Here is a 22,993-nt window from a genome sequence, read left to right on the forward strand (position 1 = left end):
TTTTCCTGCTCACCTGTAATTCAGAACTTGGCAACTTTGCCCAATGTTTCAGTTACTTTCAAACACAGTTTTGCAGTTTGATCAAAAAATAATACTGTTTCAGATTAGAGTGGTGGCAGTGACGATGAAAAGAACTGGACATTAAGAGAAATACTTCGGTGAGATGATCAAAGGGAATTGCTTGTGGTCTAATGTAGGAATGAAGATGTGCCCAAATGGTGTTTGGTTAAGGAACTGGATGAAGATTTTACAGAAATGGAAAAAAAGAACTGGGAGATGAATGGCTGGTAATGGCAGAAATAGGCACCCTAGTTGGCTATATTAAGTTTGAAGTACCTAAAAGATAGTTGAGCGGATATATCAAAGAAATAGTCTTTGAATTGAGAAGGAAAAAAAAAGTCCATTTTAGATGTCACGTTCTTTGAGAAACCTTTCCTGAATGCCCACTTCCCATCCCTTTCAGCTTGTTACCCTTGCTACCCACAGCATCCATCATCACTCCTACTGGAGTCTTTATTAAATTTATGTTGCAATTTCCTATTTATTGGTTCAATTTCTCTGTGAGTGTGAGCTGTTTGTGGAATAGAGCTTATGTCCTCATATTTTTCTCAGGCGCTTTCTTGCCTCAATGCTGACAGTCATTTCTTATTTCCATGACAAGGTAGTCAATTCAACTTTTTACATAGCTCCAAGTATTGAAAATCATTTTCCAAATTCAGCCAGATTTGCCTTTGTCTACCTTCTATTCAATTGAGGATATACCTATGAAGCTACAGGCTAGTCATTTACTTGTCTGAACAGCACCTTCAATAATTTGCCTTAGAGCATATGTGACCTTAGGTCTGGATGAGCATACTACTTCTTTAAACCAAGCATGTAATAAAAATCCCAACACTTTTCCACGTGTAATATCTTAAACTATGTCTCCTCACATATGTTTTTTGTAGTGTCTCCCATAGGCAAATGCAGGATTTAATACTTATTCATTAAATTTCATCTTACTAGATTCAGCACTTAACTCCAGAAGTAGAGCTCATTTGGGATCCTGTGTATGTCTCGACTTACACTCTTACCGCCAAGTGCTCAGATGTAGAAGTTGGGAGCAAAGCAAATGTGTCAAAGTTGGGCACACGTCCTTTTACCCAGCTTTAACCAGGAAACAACACTTCCTGGTTAACAGAAAATGTATTTTATGGTGGCATAACACTAAGTGTATTTTTGTCCTAAAGTTTCTGAAAACCATTTTCTAGAGCAATTCACTGGTGACCCTCTCAGTAATGTAGTCAACACCACATCCTTATCCCTCCCCCAATATGCCATGCCATCCAATTTAAGTGATTTTACTGTTTAAAATTTGTATGACTTACCCAGTATTGATTCAAATTGTGTGGCTAATTTTAATGAATTTTTATCTATTTAAGTTATTTTGAAAAGATCACAGTAACTTGGTATCTTAGTGAATATTCTTACGACATATAGTTTTGAATTCCCATCCCCCAGATTTAATCACAAAATGGACTTCTGCAGAAGAACTTACCAATTCTAAAGATGCTCACAATTTAAATTGGCTCACATTCTTTTTGTGAAAAAATGTTGCTCTCTTGGCATGTTCAGAGGAGAGAATTTGCCATTTTTGTGGCTAGTTGACAATCTATTTGTTTGATTGGTGTTCCTCTTTACCCTTTTCTCCAGTACATCAGATGTGTTAAAAACAGGGAAAGTGATAATATAGCACCAAATAATCTTATACCAAAAGGCTTGTGGAATAAAAGTTCATTTGGGTACCATCTAAATCCCCTCTGGGCTATTCATTCAACTAGATATAAACCCACCCAATCATAATTTTACCATTTTATTCAAATCTTAAGGAAAGCCAACTATTAAATGACTTGCCTAAGTGCACATACATCGCCATCTAAATTTATTTACATCTTGATAGGATGAGCATATCAAGGGATACTATAGCCTATTTTCTCCTGTCCCTAATGACTTCATATTGAATTCTCATGGTATTCCCTCAAGGTCACACAGAAACTTGACGGTACTACTGAAACCAGAATCCTGAGATTTCAATTTCCAGGCTATCACTCCTCCTATACTATAGTGATGTTCAAATGCTTGCAGGAGGTGCTTATCATAAAAAAGGGGAGCACTAGAGTAAAACAATAAGCAAGATGAAATGATTTAAAGGTAACGTACCCTCATAACCCATTCCCAGTTATAAATTCTTCCTTCTTCAGCTTTAAGTATATATAGTCAGTCGGATTCTCTATCTTAAAACTGAGCTCAAGTCTGAATATTTGCTTCTACTAAGCAAGATGTAGAAGAAATAAAATTATTACAGCTTTATAATGTGACCTCCCCAGAGGTACACACTGTTTATTTCCCCTCTCACTCTCAAAGTAAAATCATCTTTGGTTGGAAATGATCATTTACATAAAACAATATGTAGAAAACACTTTAATATAATATAAACATTTCCAGAATAGAGACTGACATTGTATCAGTACTTTTAAAACTATATATCATCTAAGATTATTATAGACTGTTTCATTTTCCACTTTGAGCACTATAAAATACAAAAATACACTTCAAATTAGATTTAACAAACAAAGAAGTCAGTCTAAATCTCTTCATAAATTTTTCTTGGAGAAAATCAAGAAACATAAACAAACACACAATAGCAATAAAGTACTGACAACACTAACGCAAACCCAAACAGAAAATGGATTCTGTAATGCCTGGTAATTCTTTCACTTAAAATAGATTATCTACCATGAGTAAATAATTCACTATCACAACAATTGATGAATAGAAATAGAGACAACTTCATTAAGGAAAATTACATTATATGTAAGAAACACATAATTTCTCCTTTTTTTTAAGGAAAATGAGAAAAAGTAACTTGACAAAAAGGCATACTGAATACTTTTACATCACTTGGCTCTTTCTAGAGGTTCAAGTCACTGTCCGCTTAGGAAACTCAAATAACATGAATTTCATGGAAACAAACTATTCAACTTATTTCTTTAATTCAACCTTAACTTAGCAAAGGCAAAAAATTCAAAATCTAAGAGCAGATTCACCCCAAAGAATGACTCTCCTGTCTTTTATTCAACAAGTTTCCTTTTTTCTTATGTTCCTGTGTTCTTACCATCTTATATTCTTCCTTAGAGACTAGAGTTAGACTTGTTTATTCTTTTGGTTTACTTTATTTCCATTAATAAAAGAACAGCAAGCTGTCCTGAACTGACACTGACTGTAACTGCCTCTCTTTTTCGTCATTTAATGTTCTTTTTTCTAAGTCAGTTTTCTTAACTGACTTTTTCATTGCATCTTTGGGTAAACAATATTAAAAGTTTAAATTCCTAGAACAGACTCATCCCAAAGCATTTCCTCTTTTGTTTTTTCTTCATCAGGTTTCCTTTTGTCTTATGTTCTTGTGTTCATATGTTCTTTCGCAACAACTAGGTTTAGGCTTGCTTGTTTCTTCTTTTAATTCAATTTAAATTTTTACACACACACAATAAAAACTTTCCTGAACCGACACTGACTGTATGCACCTCTCTTTTTCTTCACTGAATATTTGTCTAAATCCATATTCTTGTCTTCATGAATCTTTGGGTAAATAAAATTTGAAGATCAAAATCCAAGTATAGATTCATCCCAAAGCATTTCCTCTTCTGTCTTTTCTTGAACAGACTTCTTTTTCTCTTTCCTGTGCTTATGTTCTCCTTTCGTAGAGGTTATACCATGGCTTTTTTTCTTTTTTCGGTGTTTAAGTTTTCCTGAACTGACACTAACTTCATCTCCTCTTTTCTTTTGTCGGATGCTCTTGTCCTTGCCTAGCTCTACATCTCCATCACTCTTTTTTCTTTTATGCTTGGACTGCTCTTTCTCTGCCTTTTCTTTACCTTCCTCCAGGTGCCTTCTTCTCTTCTGATGTCTCCGTTTATGACCTCCTTGAGGGTCACTGGTATTTTTTTCCGAGGAGAGGTGCTTGTAAACTTCTGATTCTGCACTGTATAAGCCAGAGTTATTTTCTTGCTGACTAAGGCTTAGGGGTACTGGTTTTTCTGCAAAATAATCTCTGGTGGGTTGACTGTAGGTCATACAGTCTAATTTCTGTTTGCTGTCATGAGCTGGTAAGCAATGAGGTAACTGATTTTCCACTGCTTGTGAAACATTGTAAAATTCTGGGTAGGTCTGAGAAGTCTCAAATGGGAGTCTTTGCTCGGACATTCTATATCTAGGTCTGGAATCAACCATGTCTCTGTACTTAGGGGTTTCTATAGAGCTATCACTTATCTTTCTGAAACAAGTCTTTGGATGTAGTCCTCTAGCTTTCTGCACTTTGATGTAATCTTCCAGTTCATCTTGGAAAGAGTCATATGTCCTCTTTGAATAAGCTGGTAACCAATAATATAACTGGTTTTCCACTGGTGAAATATTATATGGTCGTTGGTAGGTATGGGAAGACTGAACTGAAAATCTTTGCTCATACATTCTTTGTCTGGGTCCAGAATCAACTTCTCTGTACTCATGTGTTTCCATAGAATTCTCTCTTATCTTTCTGAAACAAGTCTTTGGGTGTAATCCTCTGGCTTTCTGCACTTTGATGTAATCTTCCAGTTCATCTTGGAAAGAGTCGTATGTCTTCTTTGAATAAGCAGGTAAGTAATGAGGTAACTGATTTTTGACTGTTTGTGAAATTTTATATGATTCTGGGTATGTCCGGAAAGTCTCACGTGGGTGTCTTTGTTCATACATTCTACGTCTGGATCGGGAATCAATAACTTTTCTGTACCCACGGGTTTCCAAAGAACTCTCTTCCACCTTTCTGAAACAAGTCTTGGGCTTTGGTTCTCTGACTTTCTGCACCTTGATGTAATCTTCACTTTCATCTTGTATCTTCTTTGAATTCTTCACTAGATTAATAATAATGGATTCTCTGCAAAGAAGACCATAGAAAGTTATTATTACTGGATTATTTTAGCTGAATATTTTCTTTGCTTTCAAAAACAGTAGTCTAAAATACCAAAAAACAACAAAAACCAAAAATTTAAAAACCTACCTCAATATAAAAGCTATAAATCATGACTTATTATGCCAAAAAGAATCAGCAAGGATAGTCAGATACCTCCCAGGTACCTCACAATATTTTGCACATAAAAACTTTTTCAGGCCTAGGAAGATGGGTACAAAGAAGCAGACATATCTGATATTATTATAGTACTTAAAATGTAAGGCAAGTTGGGATGTGTGGGAAAGGACCAATAATATTTAATGTCCTAAAGATGGTCTCATCTGAATGTCATGCTGTTTTAAAAGTTTTGGTACTCAGTTCCTTGTACAGATTTTTTAAATGTGGTGGCTATTTATTCTGGAACATTGAGTTTTTTTAGAAGACTAACTGAAAGTTAATTTGGTGACTCAGACAATTTAGTTCCTAAGTGTTCAGACACTATAGTATAAATCTTTTCTACTAGAATAAAATCAGGTAATACTATGCTTTGACTTTCAAAGCAACAAACTAATATACAATAGCTAAGTGACCCCCTGTCCTGCTACTTGACTTATACAGCCCCCAATTGTCCACGATCCTCTCCTTCTTAAAATAATAGAGTGGAATAAACATTTATTGAGCTCCTACTATGTTCCAGGCCAGGCACCTTACACATATTTTTATATTTCATTATAACCACTTTATATCAGAGCTGTCCAAAGTTATATACTTGATATAGAGATACATCTGGTAATCCAACCCAGGTCTAACAGCAAGACCTTTGTTATTAACCACAATACTTCAGTGGAAGGATGATGACCAGATCACCGAGTCCCTGAAATTAATACAACCTACCAGGGATTATTTGAATGTGTATGGTTAAGCAGAGAATGAGCCTTTAACAATTTCTCCAGAGGAGGAAAATGCTGTCTGGTAAGAAAGAGGGCCAGTTAACCAGCTCTGCCAATATACTATCATGATTAGAGAACTTACTGGGGGATACTAGCATGCAATGTGTTATAAATACCATAAACCATACACAGGATTAACTCATAGGGAAATTATTGCCCAGAAAATTTATAAAATACATGCAAGAGTACTTGACAGAAGCCCTGGTCTTTGGTATCACAGGAGCATTTTGGCAAAAAAAAAAATACTTACTTAATTTGATGTTCACTTCCTTGCATATGGGACCGGAACATTTCTAACGATGTAAATGTGATATTGCAAATATGACAAACATAGGTTCTGGTACTAAATGCTGAAAAAAACAGAGTTAAAGTTAAAAAGGTTAGTATGGATATACTTAGAATCACACAGTTGGACAGAAATTTACTAGATATCATCTACTTACACTTTCCCAATTTAAAGATAAGGCCCAGAGAGGTCAAGTGACTTTATCAAAGTCACAGAGATAGTAATAGGGATATCCTCTCAGAGCCCATGTATCTTAATTTAAAGCCCAGAATTCTTTTTTTTAAAGATTTTATTTATTTATTTACGGAGGGAAGGGAGGGGGGAAGAGAGAGAGAGAGAGAGAGAGAGAGAAACATCAATGTGCGGTTGCTGGGGGTTATGGCCTGCAACCCAGGAATGTACCCTGGCTGGGAATTGAACCTGGGACACTTTGGTTCCCGGCCCGTGCTCAATCCACTGAGCTACGCCAGCCAGGGAGCCCAGAATTCTTTACATGATACCATACTGCTTCTCTAGCCTTGGCTTTTTTCCTAAAAATCTGCTATCTGTCTGCTTATTCTTTCTATGTGGGAATACAGCAGGCACTTTAAATTTAGCATGCCCAATGAACGAACCTTTGCCTCTAAACCCCTCAACCAACCTTTTTGTTTCTTCCTAGTTCTCTTTACACTCAACAAAACCTTAAATATCTCAAAAGATTAAAGACAAAAGCAAATTTTCACACTGTTATCTGAAATCATGTAGTACATTAGTTTACCAAAAGTCATTTCCACAGACAGATTTTAGAAAGGAGAGAGGTTTAATGAGATCCACTATCAGGACAAAAGCTGAAAGCAAAATTCTACAACAAAACTACTAGTTACCACTTTAAAAGAGCCAAGAGCTACAGAATAGGTATATTAGCTACATTCTGCTTCCTAGGTAGAATTGGAAACAGGACAAATTAATTTTTATTTACTTAATCTCATCATCTTTCCACTTCTCTTTGGTCAGAAGAAGCAAATAAATAAATACCCTAAAAAAGAGGTAATAAATTGGTGGTTGCAGATATTTTAGGATCAAGAAAGATCGTCTTTGAAATCAAGTAACAACTCAATTGTTTAAAGGATGTGCAGATAATCATTACAAAGTGTACCGACCTTTCCCAAGCAAAGATTGTTCATGGAAACAGGAGACTACTGTCAAGGGGAAAGAGATGCTGACTTTGAAGAACATGAAAACTCTATGCACTTCTGACATACACGTACTCAATAGTGGGCCCAGAAGAGCTCAGCAGGTTATGCCTAAGTTTGAATGAATAATTCCTTAAAACTATTCTCTCTCACAGTGCTTTGATCCTGTGCTAACAAAGTCATTTTCTGATTATAATTTGGTTTCCCATATTCTTTGATACCAAAAAGAGGATAGCCTGGATATTTTTTAAACCCCGAGAACTGGAAATATGTACAAAGTGGGGCAAAAATAGTTTTACAGTTATTAGTACATGAAACACAGACTTTATTCTTGTATTAATTATTGTATTATTTTCCCCACAAACTCTAAAACTACTTTTGCTCCACCATTTATATATGTCCCCCTGCTGTAAATCAATACCAGAATGACAGTGTGTTAACTTAAGCGGCAATGTTTCTCAGACTTCTCTGATAAGAATCACCTGGAGTGTTAGTTTAAAATACAGATCTCTGGGCCCTTGCCCTGGAGAACATGATTGGCTGCCTCTGGGGCAGGGAATTTGGATTTTAATGATACCCTTGGTTATGGTTATCAGTGAATGTGTGAGAAATGCACCAAGGGAATACTTTCCAGTTCCTTAGTTATTTGTCTGCATCTTCCAAGTCTGTCTGTGGTTTGGTGATCCCCTAATTTGAAGGTGATCAACTTTGAAGATTCTGGACTTGATTTTTAAAATAATTTTTAAAGATTTTATTTATTTATTTTCAGGGGAAGGGAGGGAGAGAAACATCTATGTGTGGCTGCCTCTCATGTGCCCCTTACTGGAGACCTGGTCCATAACCCAGACTTGTGCCCTGACTGGGAATTGAACAGGCGACACCTTGGTTCACAGGCCCACACTCAATCCACTTAGCCACACCAGCCAGGGCAGATTCTGGACTTCTTGCAAAGCTAAGGACTAAATTCAGGACTCTACATGTTCACAACAACACTTTACAGGAAATTATTACTATACGTATTTAACAGGTGTGAAAATTAAGGCTCAGATTTGCTTGGTCGACACCATATACTTTGAGGGCATCTAAGATATGCAAGATAAGCAAAAATCTCAGTTTCCTCTAAATTAGTGTTTCCAAATGTTACTTACACATTAGAACCACATGGAGAACTTTAATACTTTTCATGTTGCAGTCCACATCATATCCATTAAATCAGAAGAGTGGACCCAGGCTTTCTGACTTTTTGAAAGCATTCTAAACCATTTTTCTGTGCAACCATTGTTGAGAATCACTACCCTAGATTATTAAGCCAAAGATATTCACTATAATTATGAACTCATATTTCAGAGGTTTTACATATCTGTTTAGAGCTATAAAGTATATGGTATATAATGTTCTTCTCAGTTCTTCCATTGTTTCTTAAAATTATATCAGAAGATTACCTATATTATTATAGGTAATACAAGAGTTTAGAGGAGCTGCAGGTCACACATGAAATATCCAGAGGCAGTTCTGAAAATGTGGTCTCATTACTATTGACTTAGCCATTGTCTTTTTCACACACCTTATCTTTTTCTAAGCTATTGATATCTCAGAAAATAATATATAAAAATGGTGTAAACCCTTTCTGTGAAGATTTAAAGCCTATTTATTGGTCCCAATATCAAAATTCCTGGTCTAATACTCCTGGCACCTGCCTCCATATGTTTCTTATACTCTCAACTCTCCCCCTCCCCGCAATCTGAATCTTCCCCTTGGCCCCATCCAGCTTTGTTGCCCTCAGCCTTGCTAGGATTCCTTGTTTTTGACTTCACCCCAAAACTCAAGTTTCTTTGCATCTTGTACCTTTCAGAATCTTCCATAACCACTTGTGGGTCCCACATTTCTCCCAATCACAGCTCAATCTTGTAACTCCCTCGATTAAGGTGTTTGTTTTCAAAGCACAGATATGGGAAGTGCTGTTTGTCTTTATAGTCTAACATTGTGGTTCTCAATCTTGGCTCCATATTTCAATTATTTGGGTAGTTAATAAAGAGAAAATAAAATACTAATGTGTAGGTCCCAGGGATTCTAATTTAATTATTTGAGAGATGGCCTGAGCACTGGGATTTGTAAAAGCTCCCTGCATTATTCTAATATGTAGTCAAGGATAAGAACCATAGGTCCAATGTCTTAAACAAAGAAAAATCAGTTGAGAGAAATGTGTAAGCAAAAATACAATTAATATGGGATTAGGTTTGTGAAAAAATGTGTCTAATTTAACTGTTTTTAATATTATGATAGGAAAACAAAACACTTTTTAAAACTAACATTTGTTGAAGACCTATTCTGTGATGGACACCATATATACTGCTTTATTTCATCCTTTTTCAATACTATGAAGAAGCCTTATTTTCATTTTATACCTGTAGAATCTGAGGTTCAACTAGGCAAGTAACTTCGAATATGCCTCTTGATTTATGTTTACCCCTTTACAAGACATTGTTCTCAATAAACAATTACCAAATATGAATTGAGGAAAACTATAGTCATTACCATGTAAAGCACTGAGAAGAATATTGCAGAATAAAATATAATCCTATGTCTGAAGGAGGCTATTTTACTTAAGGAGCTATAGTTAATGCAATTGTCAGTGAACAATAAAGTCCATGAGAAATCAGAGGAAAGGAATAATACCAAGAGCTAGAGCAGTGAGGAAAGTCATGATATATCTTGGAGGACAAGTTTTTGAACTATAAGGAAAGCAGATATGGGCATTCCAGAAGATGAAAGCAGTATCAGGTATGGCAGAGACAGAAATAGGCATGATGTGTTGAATTCAAATAATCTGTTCAATAAACACTGAGGACCAATGTGGCACCAAGCGGCATGCTAGATCCTAAGGGTACGAGATGCATAAAACAGGCAGGTTGTTCACAAATCCAAGTCATAAAGATATGTGAACAGAGGATTTCAATCTCATTTGGTAAAAAGTAAGAAAAGTGTGCTAACATGTATGGCAGCTCAAAGAAGCAGAGTCAGTGAGAACATTACAAGGATCTGAAGAGGGATACTGGAAGAAATGCTTCCTTCGTTAAACTTGGAAGGAAGAAAAAAATTGTTAACTTGATGAAAAGAGTTGATGAAAAGAATTAAGGTAGGCCCTGGCTGGCGTAGCTCAGTGGATTGAGCGCAGGCTGCGAACCAAAGTATCACAGGTTTGATTCCCAGTCAGGGCACACGCCTGGGTTGCAGGCCATGGCCCCCAGCAACCACACATTGATGTTTCTCTCTCTCTCTCTTTCTCCCTCCCTTCACTCTCTAAAAATAAACAAATAAAATCTTTTTAAAAAGTTTAAGAAAGAGTTAAGGCAGAGTAGATAGCATTGAAAAAGCAGATATGGCATATATATGTACACATGGAAAATTACGCAGCCACAAGAAAAGATGAAATACTGCCATTTGCGACAACATGGTTGAATCTTGAGAATATCATGCTAAGCAAAATAAATAAGACAGGAAAAGTAAAAAACCCTATGATTTCACTTGTATGTGAGACATAAAACTGAAAGCTTCAAATGAACAGACAAGGCAAATAAACAAAAACTCATAGACACAGACAACAGTAGCATTGTTATCAGAGGACAGAGGGGTGGGGGAAAATACAGGGTAAAGGGGGTCATATATATGGTGACAGAAGGATATTTGATTTTGGGTGGTGGAAACACAATGTGATACCCAGATGATGTATCATAGATGTACACTTGAAACCAATGTTAACCCAATAAATTTAATTAAAAAGAAAAGAAAAAAAGCACAGAAGTATGTGAAAGAACTTTTTTAAAAATACATATTTTATTTATTTATTTTTAGAGGGAAAGGAAAGGAAGGAGAAAGGGAGGGAGAGTACATCAGTGTGTGGTTGCCTCTAGTGTGCCCCCTACTGGAGATCTGGTCCACAACCCAGACATGTACCCTGGCTGGGAATTGGACTGGTGAACCTTTGGTTTGCAGGCCAGCATCCAATCCATTGAGCCACACCAGCCATGGTTGAAGGAACTTCTTAATAATTTGGAATTATTGTAGAATTAAATATAAGGGGGTGAGATGGGAGAGGCCAAAGGGTGCCAGATTAAAGAGAGATTTGAAAGTTATGATAAAGAACCTAGACTTTTTATTTTGTGCATTAGGAACCTTGAAGCAATTTAAGCATTAAGTGACATGGTCAACTGTGTGTTTTAGAGAAATCACTCCTCTAGCTACAGTATGAAGGATGAGTTTGACAAGAGCAAGCCTGGAAATAAGGAGACCATAGTTATATACTAGACCAGGAAAGAGACTGGAATGGGCTAGAAAGGTCACACAGTAGGGGCAGAGAAGAACAGGGAGATTAGTGAAATACTTAAATATTTAGCATCAGAACTGGCAAAACTTAGTGACTAAGTGAATGTGGGAGATAAGGGGAAAGGAGAAATATTGAGCAATCTAAAATAACTCTCAGCATCTTAGTTTGGCACCTGAGTGGGTGGTGATCCTGTTAACTAAAATTGGAATGTCAGAAGGAAATGTTATTTTAGGAGGTGGGAGAATAAGCAATGATGAGCTTGAGTTTAGATACACAGAATCTGAGATGTCTGTTATATTTCCATGTAAATGTGTCCAACAGGCAGTTAGATATAGGAGTTTGAAAGGTAGAAGATAAGTTAAGAGTTATTTTGGAGAAATCAGAGCATGGGAGTAGTTAAAATAATCAGAGTGGATGAGATCTTCTGAGGACAATGGATGGGTGGGCATTAGAATAGCAACACAATGATAAAACCCTCAAAAGTACCACTCTTTAAGATGATAGAGAAAGAGGGGGGGCATGTAAAGGCCACAAAATAAAGGGCAGAGTTATGAGAATGAACAGGAGAGAGTGATGTCAAAGGGGCTAAGAAATCAGAGATTTTAAAAGAGGAATGATTAGTAAATGGAGTAAAGCTGTACCTTGGATTTAGAAATTTAGATGTCACCATGACTCTGTGAGGAATAGTTTCAGTGGAGTGGTGGAATAGTGTTGTCGAGGGCTAGGGAAATGTATGTCAACAAATGGCAGTGAGTTGAGGAGTAACCAAAGATATACATATTTGAAAAAACAACAAAAACTTGGCTAAGAAGGGAAGGGTAAAGTGTAGCAGTTAAAAGAGATCTCATGGTTAAGGGATAATTTGGTTGAGGCAAGAGACTTGGTAATCCATATTTAATGGCCATTTTTTTTCTTGATGAAATAAGGAATAAGCTTGCCTTACAGGTGTGAGGAGGGGGAGAATAGAACTGTAGAAGGGTATCTTAGAGAGGGGTGTAGATATAAAAATCACTGCTGAGAGAAAAATGAAAGGATTTAAGTAGGACCAAAAGTCCATGCAGGTTGGATACCAAGACTCTGCAGAGGTACCCAATTTACCCTACATAATTTTCTATAACATCACTCAGTATCCTGAATATAAAAGTAGAAAAGGTGGACTGTGCAATTGATCCAGGGCTGAAATCTTACTACTAGGGAATGAGAGAATAACAATGAGGTATAAGTAAAGCCTATCAGAAGGTTGTTATAGCACTGAAGTGTGAGATGATGTAGTGGAAATGTAATGGAAGGGTACAGGGTGGAGAAATAGTTCTAAGAAAACTTGGCAACACTGCCTGATGGACAAGGATATAGGGAATTATGAAGTAAAAAATGCTCTCAAAGATTCTAGTGTAGGTGACAAATAGTGGTACTACTAGTAAAGACAGAAAACTTGGGAAATTCAAGTTGGTTTTAGAGGACATTATTAATTAAATTTTAGATATATTGAGTTACAGGTGAGGATGAGACATCTAAGTGCAATAGTGCTAAGTGCAAAGGTCTAGAGATTAGTAAGGTAAACAAAACAAATACAATAAAAAAATACATACATACTTTAGTTCCATATCGTTATGGTAGCCATTCCTGTGCTAAAAAGATCTGGGCTGGATGAGAGACAGGAGGAAACAGTGAGAATGAAGAAGAAAGAGAGAAAGAGATTAGATACAGTAAAAACATAAACTATAGCAGATGGAAAAGGCTGCAGAGACAGGAAGAAGGGAGAACATGGCTGGAGAGTGAAATAGGTAAGGTGGCACATGTCAAATGGTTTTTGTCTTACCTCTTGCTCACTTGTAATATGGGCTTCTGATGTTACCATTCTTTGAAATTCTCATTGGCTAATTTAAATTCTCCAGCTATTTTTAATCTCCAAAAAGTTACTGTTCTCAAAAATGGAATGTCAAGGCCAGGTTGACAATCTCTTTTTGAGCTCTAGCTTCAGAGGTTCATGTAAAAATGACTTCACTGAATGGATTAAATTATGTTTATGATCAGCATCCTCTCCCCAGCCAGATGAAAAGATCACCCAAATCCTCTTTCTCTTATTCTAATAACCCTGAAACTTCAGAGTACTACCATGATCCTCCCTTTAGAGTGCAAACACTTCTCATAGCTGACTCAGTTTCAACTTTACCTAATGCTACTAAACTAGAAGCCACTTATTTCAGATACCCTCAGCCAAACAATAAAAAAAAAAACCTTGACCAAGTGGAAGTTCGCCATTTCTTCAAACATCTACTACTTTCAGAAGTCCTGTGACTTCTATTTCTACACTTGCCTAAACCAACATTTTTTAAAATCCTGAATAAAAATTCATATATCTGCATAACTTTTGGGGATATGTTGAATCACATTAAGCAGGAAACTTAAGAAGTACAATCACATAGTTGGCACTCAATATATAAAAGTTAAATACTTCACTGACTCATACATTAGACTAATCTCTATTGAAATAGGTATACTCTTGCCAGTTTCTATCTCTAGCACTGGAAATAGAGGAGTTAAATGAAGTTTCTCCCCTCAAAGTCCTTACAGTCTAATGGGAGACAAAGATACATGGAGAGATAATTAGAAATGTAGGTTAAGGAGGCACAGGAGACATGTCTGATGCAAGTAAAAAGGCTTCCAAGGAAGTAGTATGTTAAAGAATGAGTAGAAGTTCGCCAAGAGGGACATGGAGGTGTTCCAGGCAACATGGCAACATGAACAAGGACACAGAGATAAGAAATAGCATAATTATTTCTGGAAACCATAAAGAGTTTGTAGGTTCCAACTTATGTAAATCATGGCAGGGAGTAGCAGAGGGCAAGTCTGGAGAAGGTAGGCAGGGACAAGGTGGTAAAGAGCTATCAAGCTTAAATTTTATCTTTAGAAAATAGAAAAACAATTAAGAATTTTTAAGAAGGGAGGGTAATGATATGGACAGATGTGCACTTTAGGTGAAACATTCTAGTGGTTAAATTGAGGGCAGATTTGTAGAGACAAAACTGATGGCAGAGAGAGCAGTTAGGAGATTGTGGCAATACTGTAGAACAATGCTTCTCAAAATCTACTGAGTACAAATCACCTAGGAGGTCTTGTTAGAATGCATATTTTGATTCAGTAGGTCTGCAGGGAGGCCTGAAATACTTTTTTCTAATAAGCTATCAAATGATACCAATGATGTTGGCCACAAATCATACTTTGAGTAGTAAGGCTCTAGGAAAGATGTTGAGGGTCTGAACTAGTGTGAGAAGAGTAGGCTGGAGATATGGTAAAAGTAATATTTTGGAGGTAAAACAGTCATAGCTTGGTACTTCATTAGATACAGAAAGTGAAGAAGGTGATTTTGGAGAATTCATGGTTAACTTCAGGTTTCTACTTTGAATGATTGTATGGATTTGAAATAGCTATGAGGTATCCAGAGGAAATAATAGCTGCCATTTGGATACATATATGAATCTAAAGCTACACAGAAAGGTCATAAGCATACACATGTGAGATGAAATCAGGGGGTAGATTAGATCACATTTGTATAGTAAGATCAAGAATAGAACCATGGGACTATCTGTATTTAGGTAATTACCATATTTTTCAGACTATAAGATGCACCCCACCCCCAATTTGGGAGGAATAGTGGTTGTTAATGCTGCCGTTGAGTTCTGTTTACATTTACATTAGTGAAATATTACTTTATTTATGTTATTAAATATTTTACCACATTTTTTGCTTCATTTTTCCCCATTTTTCTCCTCTAAAACCTAGGTGCGTCTTATGGTCCAAAAATATGGTAATTTTAAGAAGAGCCCTCAAAGAAAAAAGATAAGACATAGGATCATAGGAGAAGAACCAGAGCATAAGGAGTTACATATGACAAAGAATAGAGCTTCAAGAAGAAGGAAGTAATGCACATTTTCACATGAAGCAGAAAAAGTCTTGTAAGGAAAAAAATTAAAAATAACAGTGAGTGAAGGGAAAGAGGTAGGTGAAAGGAAGAATATGAAAAGGGAATAAAATACACTAGTAGTGAGAAGGTACCTGTGGGGGAAAATGAAAAAAAAGATATGGTTAGAAGAGCAAGTGGATCACTTGGATTAGGATTAGAATCTTTATTGTGCTTGAATTCTTGTCACTCCATCTTAGCACCTTTGTTCATCCTCTCCTTCCCACTCTTAACAATCTAAATCATGTATTTCCTCTAAGAAGATTTTTTTGAACCATGATGTTTTATTCCTCTGGTTACTATAAATATGTACACAGAAATCCATGTCTGTAGCCTCGTGCAATGAAGTATTAATAACCCAAGTAATTTATACATTTGCTCTGGGAAAATGGTATACCCATCTCATTTGTATTCCCAAGAATGACTATGCTATCACCCAAGAGACACTTAACCCATACTTAGTGAATGAATGGTATAAGCACCCAATACTAATTTAAAACATTTCTTTATATATGTATGATATAACAAGGAGCCATGGAAATACCTATATTTGATTCTGTAATTAATAAGGGTGATCTAAAACTTTCTGGTTCTCATGCTCTAAAAAACAATAGACGGAACTAAGTCCTTACTCTAAGTCTTTACTTACCTAAAAATTCTATGATCCCATGAGTACTTACAACATCCTAATCAATAAGAGTAAAATTGTAGGTATATAAGTCAGTATGTATTTTAAAATATAAACTTCCTATGAAAGAGTTTTGTGATATTTTACTGTTTACCATTTGCATCTGATTTTGCTAGAAGAGGTTTCTCTCTTATCTTGTCTACAAACTTCTTTTTAGCTTCATTTCTTTTGTGTTTTTTTCCAACATAATGTTGTTGGGCCATTAACGGACTATTAAAGGAAGCAGGGCAGAGCTTGCAATACTTGGTTGGATTATTCAAATCCAAAGCAGTGTTGGAAGAGGAAGGCATAGTCTTGTCTTTAATCCCACCTGGAGGAGGCTTGACTGCAAGGGGCTTCGGAAAAGTTGACTCTGCAGAAGTAGTAACAGGCACATCTGTTGAAATAGTCATAATGAGAAGTGATTAACATGTGTTCAGCTATTAGAGCTACACTGATTATAAAATATTAGGAAAATTTAGAATTCTTTTAAAACCTACTATCTTTGGACTTTTTCCACACAGCTGTAAGATAAAGGAACTCAGGTTAAAAAGAACTGCTTTCTGTGAGAAAGGAAATTTGAATACAAATCTGTCCTCAAGTTTCTCCAACAAAGATGCAGGAAGGAATGTTTGGCATCAGGAATTCACTAATTATATTAATTAGAAAAATCAATCAAGGCATGAGAGCTGTCTTAGGATGGTTCTTGAAATTACTGAGAGTAAAATAGATGGTACCAAATACTAAGTTGCTGTACTTGAGCAGCACATTAAGTCATCTGTGTAGCCCAGATTTATTGTCTGTATCAAAATAAAATGTATGCAGTTGTTTGAGGCTATGAAATTATATGATTTCACAATTACAGTTATTTCAGAGCTCCTTCATTTAGTCTCCTCCCTGAGCCCAAATTGATGTATTTAAGTGGCTGAAGGTAAGGCTTTACAAGATACTTTCTTTTGTAGGGCAGACTGATTCTGACCCTTTTTAGACTGATAGGCAGAAAAACAAAAATATAAAAATTACAGAGGCTAGAATAAATTTTACAATAATTCTGGTTTTATTTATTAAGACAATATGTTTTAATGCTGGATGAGGCCTATACTATTATTTGGAAATTAATGTTGGTAAAATTTCCATGCCAGGCATGTTATATTCTTTAATTGCTGAAGCTAGCAAAAATGTGGTAAATTATTTATTCCAGAGATTAGTTATCTTATTTTTGTGCTAGCATACAAATTTTTCAAAGTACATGTTAGGTTTTCCATGGTATACTCTGCCACCTCAGGCCAGAAGTGAGATCTTTAGGTCAAATTTCTCATGTACTTCTGGTCCAACATCACTGGAAGGAGGAAAGAGGCAATGCTTTATATTTATAGTTCACTGTATCTTTAGGATCTAGCATAAAACAAGTATTCAATAACTACTGACTGATAATGCTGCCATACTTTTTCTTTTTTATATGACAATTTTTAAAATATTTTATTTATTTATTTTTAGAGGGAAAGGGAGGGAGAAAGAGAGGGAAAGAAACATCAAAGTGTGGTTGCCTCTCATGCACCCCGCACAGGGGACCTGGCCTGCAACCCTGGCATGTGTCCTGACTGGGAATCAAATCAGCAACCCTTTGGTTGATAGGCCTGTGCTTAATCCACTGAGCTACACCAGACAGAGACATACTTTTTCTTTATATTCGTAGGAGAAAGAAATGAGCAATAAGAGTAAAAGGAGATTCCATAACTTACTTATTTTTTGCCTACAGTTATAGCCAGGAAAGGCAGCATCATAACTATATTATGGGGTCTGAACCCACATATAAAACAATGTTCTGGAAAGTACTACAGCAAAACAAGAATGAGATAGATGCTAAGGGGAAGAAGTAAGGAGCTATGGATTGATTAGAAACTGAAGAGCTCAGGCTGCTTATTGTTTATTCTTTATAGTAACATAGAGAATCACTTGCTTTTATTTGGATTTAATAAGCTGAAAAGGAGAAGTCAAAACATTTCTTAAAATTCAGCTAACAATTATAATCTCCACAATAAATGAAAAGAAGACAGAATGAGATTAACTGGGCAGCAGAAGAAGAATCAGTATAAATCAATAGACTTTCTCAGAGTTTAAGTCTCTGAGAAAAAATGGATGACAGAGTTGGGGAAAATGACAGAGAAACCCTGTATTGAAGCTAAAGAAGTAAACATAATCTTACCCATATCTGGCTGAAATCCTGATGGAGATACCTGATCATGTTCCTCCATTAACTGCTTCAATTTTTTAGCATGGACTTTCCCCACATAGTGAGATTGAGCAACAACTGGAGAACTAAAAATCATATTGCAAAGATCACAAAATTTGTTTCTGTCCACTACTTCACTCTTATGCACCTGAAATAAGGACAATATTGTTAGAAAGATACAGTAACTCAAAATTTAGAATTACAACATCAACATAAGGCACTCACCTGAAAATTTCTAACATCCATCTTCATTTTTTTACTAGGCACTTCATTTTGTTCTCCATATATTTGAAAATAAAACCTAACATTTTGAGCATGTTTTTCACTCTGAAAAAAGATATAATATGATTTTGTTTATTCATTAACAGAGGCACCTCAAATTTATACCTCTTTGAATTTGAGGGCATTAGTGAGTTGTAATATATTTGCTGCATACCAAGTTTACGAAAGAGCTATACATGCTTTCAAATCTCTAACTCTCAGTGAAAGTGAAAATAGTGCTATAATTTAGAGGCCAGTAACATTTAGGATCTTATTTTTGACAGGGACTCCTAGTTGTTGTCTAATATCAATTTTCTTCCTCTTCCTTAGTTATACATCTTAGTCAATATAACCAGTTTAAAAACTGCATGTTCCAGCCTCCCTTTCAGCAAGATAGAACCATGTGACTAGATTCTGGCCAGTAAGTTGTAAGTTTTTTGTGGAACTTCTTGGAAGTCTCCTTAACAGGGTGGGTAATGAGCCCATTTTCTAATCTTTCCTCCTACTTCTGGAATTGAGATGTAAAAGTCAGAGCTCCAACAGTCATCTGGGTCTATGGAGGATCTCGAGGACAGAAACTAATTTGTAGGAGCAGAAATACAGAAAATGCCTGGGTCCCTAATGATGCCATGGAACTATAGTATCAGCCCTGCACTACCTATGTCTTAAATTCTCTTTTTGTAAGTAGATTAACCCTTCTAGGTTAAGCACGTTAGAAAAATCTCTGAACAAACATATAACAAAATACATAAGAACCATAAAAATGTTCGTGTAGATAAAAGGGAAACTAACATTCCTGAGCACATACTGTGAGTCAATCACTCTCTCTCTACAGAATTTTAAGTTATAAAATATATTCATCATATAGAAAAGCACAAGAAATAATATAGCTGAAGCCCATACCCATTATCCAGTTTTAACATTTTGCTATGTTTCTTTCAGATCTCCTTTTTAAAAGAGGTAAAATTTTACATATACAGTCCTATCTCCTCATGCCCATAATCCCTTTATCTTTGCTCTCTCACCATAGGTAACCATTATCTTAAAGTTGGTCTGTATAATTTCCTTTCATGCTTTTATTCTTTTACTACATATGCATGTACCCTTAAACAGTTTTATATACTATTGTCATTTAAAAATCTTTATGAATATGGAATAATTCTGTTCATACTTTTTTTCAACTTGCTGTTTATAAACTTAGTATTACACTTCTAATATTTACTCATATTGATCCATATAGCTGTAGTTCATTTGTGTTACAAATGAATATTATGCTATATAATATTCCACTACATATGCCATTGAAAGCAGTTATGTTTTTATTTATTTTGCTATTGCAAGTATTTCTGTACTGAACATATATAAACTTATTTCCTAGTATACATGTCAAAGAGTTCTTTCAAAGTAGATACCTAGAGGAGAAATTCTTAGTTTACAAGGTATAAGGATTTTTCAAGTTTGAATAAGTGTTATAAAATTTCTCTGCAAATATGTTGAAACAGATAGCAACTCCAAATGCAGTGTATATAAGTGTTTCTGTCTTCCTATATACTCCCAAAGTGTTAAGTGCTATTATATATTAATTTTTTGCCAGCATTATGGTTTTGATAAGGTAGCTCATTATCACTTTAACTTTCATATCATGTATGATTACTAGTGAAGTTGGATATCTCATCTATATCCTGTTTATATTACTTTTCCATTTTTCTACTGAGTTTCTTATTCTAATTGATGTACAAGTCCTTTATACACATATATTCTAGACACTAATCCTGTTAGTTATATGAGTTATAAATATGACTGAATATGTGGTTTGTATTTTAACTTTTTAAAAAATATTTTATGTATTTTAACTTTCATGATGCTATTTTTATCATGTAAAATTTCCCTATTGGATATCATGACTTATTTTAAATCTACAATAACAACCTAAAGTTATTGTAGACAAAGGCAAACAGAGAAATACAAAAACAGAATAGAGTCAAACACACACTCATATATATTATATATATATGAAAATTAGTACATGATAGAGGTGTCACTACAAATCAGTGAGGCAAGAATAGATAGTCAAATGAATAGTGCTGGGACACCAGGCTATCTGTATTTGTAAAATGTTGTTACCATTCTCCATATGTGAAAATCAATACCAGATAGATTAAACACTTTAACATAAAAAATAAAATTTTAAGTGTATTAGAAGAAAATATGAGATATCTATATGATAAAAGTACAGAGTGGTTTCTTAAACATGTATAAATAAAACCTCATTAAAATTCAAAACTCCTGCAGAACTGTTTTTTTACATATACAATATACACTATACTGCAATAGTCTAACAGTATTAAACAAGCTGTATACTAAAAGAGAAAAAAAAATCTCCTTTTCAGGATTCATGGAAAGTCATGCAGTTTTGATTTGACAACTTAACAAGCTTAAACACCAAACTACAGGTGGCATTGAAATTTAAATAAAAAATATGCTACATTACATATTAGACTGCTTTATAGCCATTAAAATATTATAAAAGAAGAAAAAGATGTAATGCTAGGACAAAGTGTCCAAAATATGCTCTTAAATGAAAAACAAGTACAAAACAACATATACAATTCTCTTTTACAAAAATATGTGTGTGTTTTCAGAAAGCATACTGGAATCATATAAGCAAAAGAGAAGTTAAATAATACAAATGATAGAATTATGATTGATTTTTACTTTCTTATATTTTGTACATTTTGTTGACTGAGTAGTATCGCATAAGCCCATAAAAACTTATTTTTAAAATTTAAATTCAAATGGTTCCAACTACAATTATTATAGAACCCCTGGATTGTGTGTCACTCTTTACTAACTCTAAATCTTAGAGCTATGGAATCTGAGGATGAGTTAGACAAACTCACATATTGGATTTCATTTAATTTTCACAAGTAGAGTAAGAAAGATTTTACCGCCCCCATTTTGCAGGTTCAAGAAACATGCTCAGAGAGGTAAAGTGACTTGCTCAGGGCTCCACAACAATGGTGGAGTTAAGTCTTGATCCTAAATCCTTTCAATCTACAGCCAACACAATTTACCTATCTGTAATTATACTAACTGAATCCCAATGAAGATAAAAACTTATAGTTGCTAATAAAATTTGCAACTAGGAAAATGAAATAAGGTGTTTTAAAAACTATAGCTGGCATTCTATTTCTTTTTAAAAAATGTACCTAGTATTTTTAGTAACCCAGATACCAGATATGAAAAGGAAATCCAATAGCTCATCATATGATGTAGAAATGGGATGCAACAGCAAATGAAAAAGCACTGGACATGAAATCACAAGAAATAATTTTTAAGTTTAGCCATGACAATGCTAGCTCTGGAGAATCACTATCTCTCTGGGTCTCAGCTCTTTAATCAATAACGCAAAAGAGGGGGATTTGGCTGGGGTTGGGGGGAGCAGTGGGGAGTGGAATGCAGACAACTGTAATTGAAAAATAAAAAAATAAACAAAATAACCCCCAAAAAGTAAGAACATAAAACTTTTACCTCTAGGATTCTATGTTTCTGTACCAAAAACATGTGGCTAAGTCAAGTGCAAGACTGGTTCATTTTGTTTTTTATAGCCTTCAATTACTGTAAAGGAAAACTCTAGAGTTCTATAATAGCTCTTAATTCACATTAACAGTTTTCCTTACATTTACTACAAAGACATGAAGGATATAGTAGTGGTTTGATGAATACAAAGAGATATAAAATGGTGTGAAGAAAATAAGACAATCTTTGTAGTAAAGAAGACTGTTTAAACTCTAATTCCCCAAACTTAAGCTAGTAAGTTATTGTCCCTTTCTGAGCCAGTCTCCTTATGCATCAAAGGGAAATAATATCACCTGCTTCACAGAATCCAAAAAGATAACATAGGAAGTTTACCTGCTACATTTAAAAACATGCTTTAGACTCTGTTCCCATCCTTTTTAACCTACCTCATAATGTGATATCCTTTGTGATTCAAACTGTAGCACTAGTCCGCATGCATTACAAAAGTCTTCTGTAAAAAGTTCAGGCTTTTCCTGTTCATTCCAAGTTGTATCTATGAATAAAATAAAGGAAGGTGAGACTGCATATCCCATTAATGAATATTTAGAGGTATCATTTCCATTCTTCAACTATATATTATTTCATATACCACCT

The 22,993-nt window shown here is 35.1% G+C and overlaps 1 protein-coding gene across 3 annotated transcripts in view; it reads right to left on the minus strand.

Annotated features, from left to right (window-relative positions):
- Window positions 1–2,427: 2,427 nt before the first annotated feature.
- Window positions 2,428–22,993, minus strand: part of ZMAT1 (zinc finger matrin-type 1) — a 62,259-nt gene continuing 41,693 nt past the window's right edge. Inside the window, exons 2-7 of one of the 3 annotated variants that reach the window (XM_045817570.1) lie at window positions 22,786–22,892; window positions 18,785–18,886; window positions 18,533–18,707; window positions 16,658–16,723; window positions 6,167–6,266; window positions 2,428–4,951 (exon numbers count right to left, since the gene is read on the minus strand). In XM_045817570.1, coding sequence (XP_045673526.1) covers window positions 3,643–4,951; window positions 6,167–6,266; window positions 16,658–16,723; window positions 18,533–18,707; window positions 18,785–18,886; window positions 22,786–22,892 — 1,859 coding nt within the window. In that variant the 3' untranslated portion in view covers window positions 2,428–3,642. Of the gene's footprint in view, window positions 4,952–6,166; window positions 6,267–16,441; window positions 16,724–18,532; window positions 18,708–18,784; window positions 18,887–22,785; window positions 22,893–22,993 lie in introns of all 3 variants that reach the window. The other 2 variants (XM_045817568.1, XM_045817569.1) reach the window with 2 other exon arrangements.

The sequence above is a fragment of the Phyllostomus hastatus genome, unplaced genomic scaffold, assembly GCF_019186645.2.
Source record: "Phyllostomus hastatus isolate PE091 unplaced genomic scaffold, TTU_PhHast_1.1 phas_scaffold_28, whole genome shotgun sequence".
Lineage (NCBI taxonomy): Eukaryota > Metazoa > Chordata > Mammalia > Chiroptera > Phyllostomidae > Phyllostomus > Phyllostomus hastatus.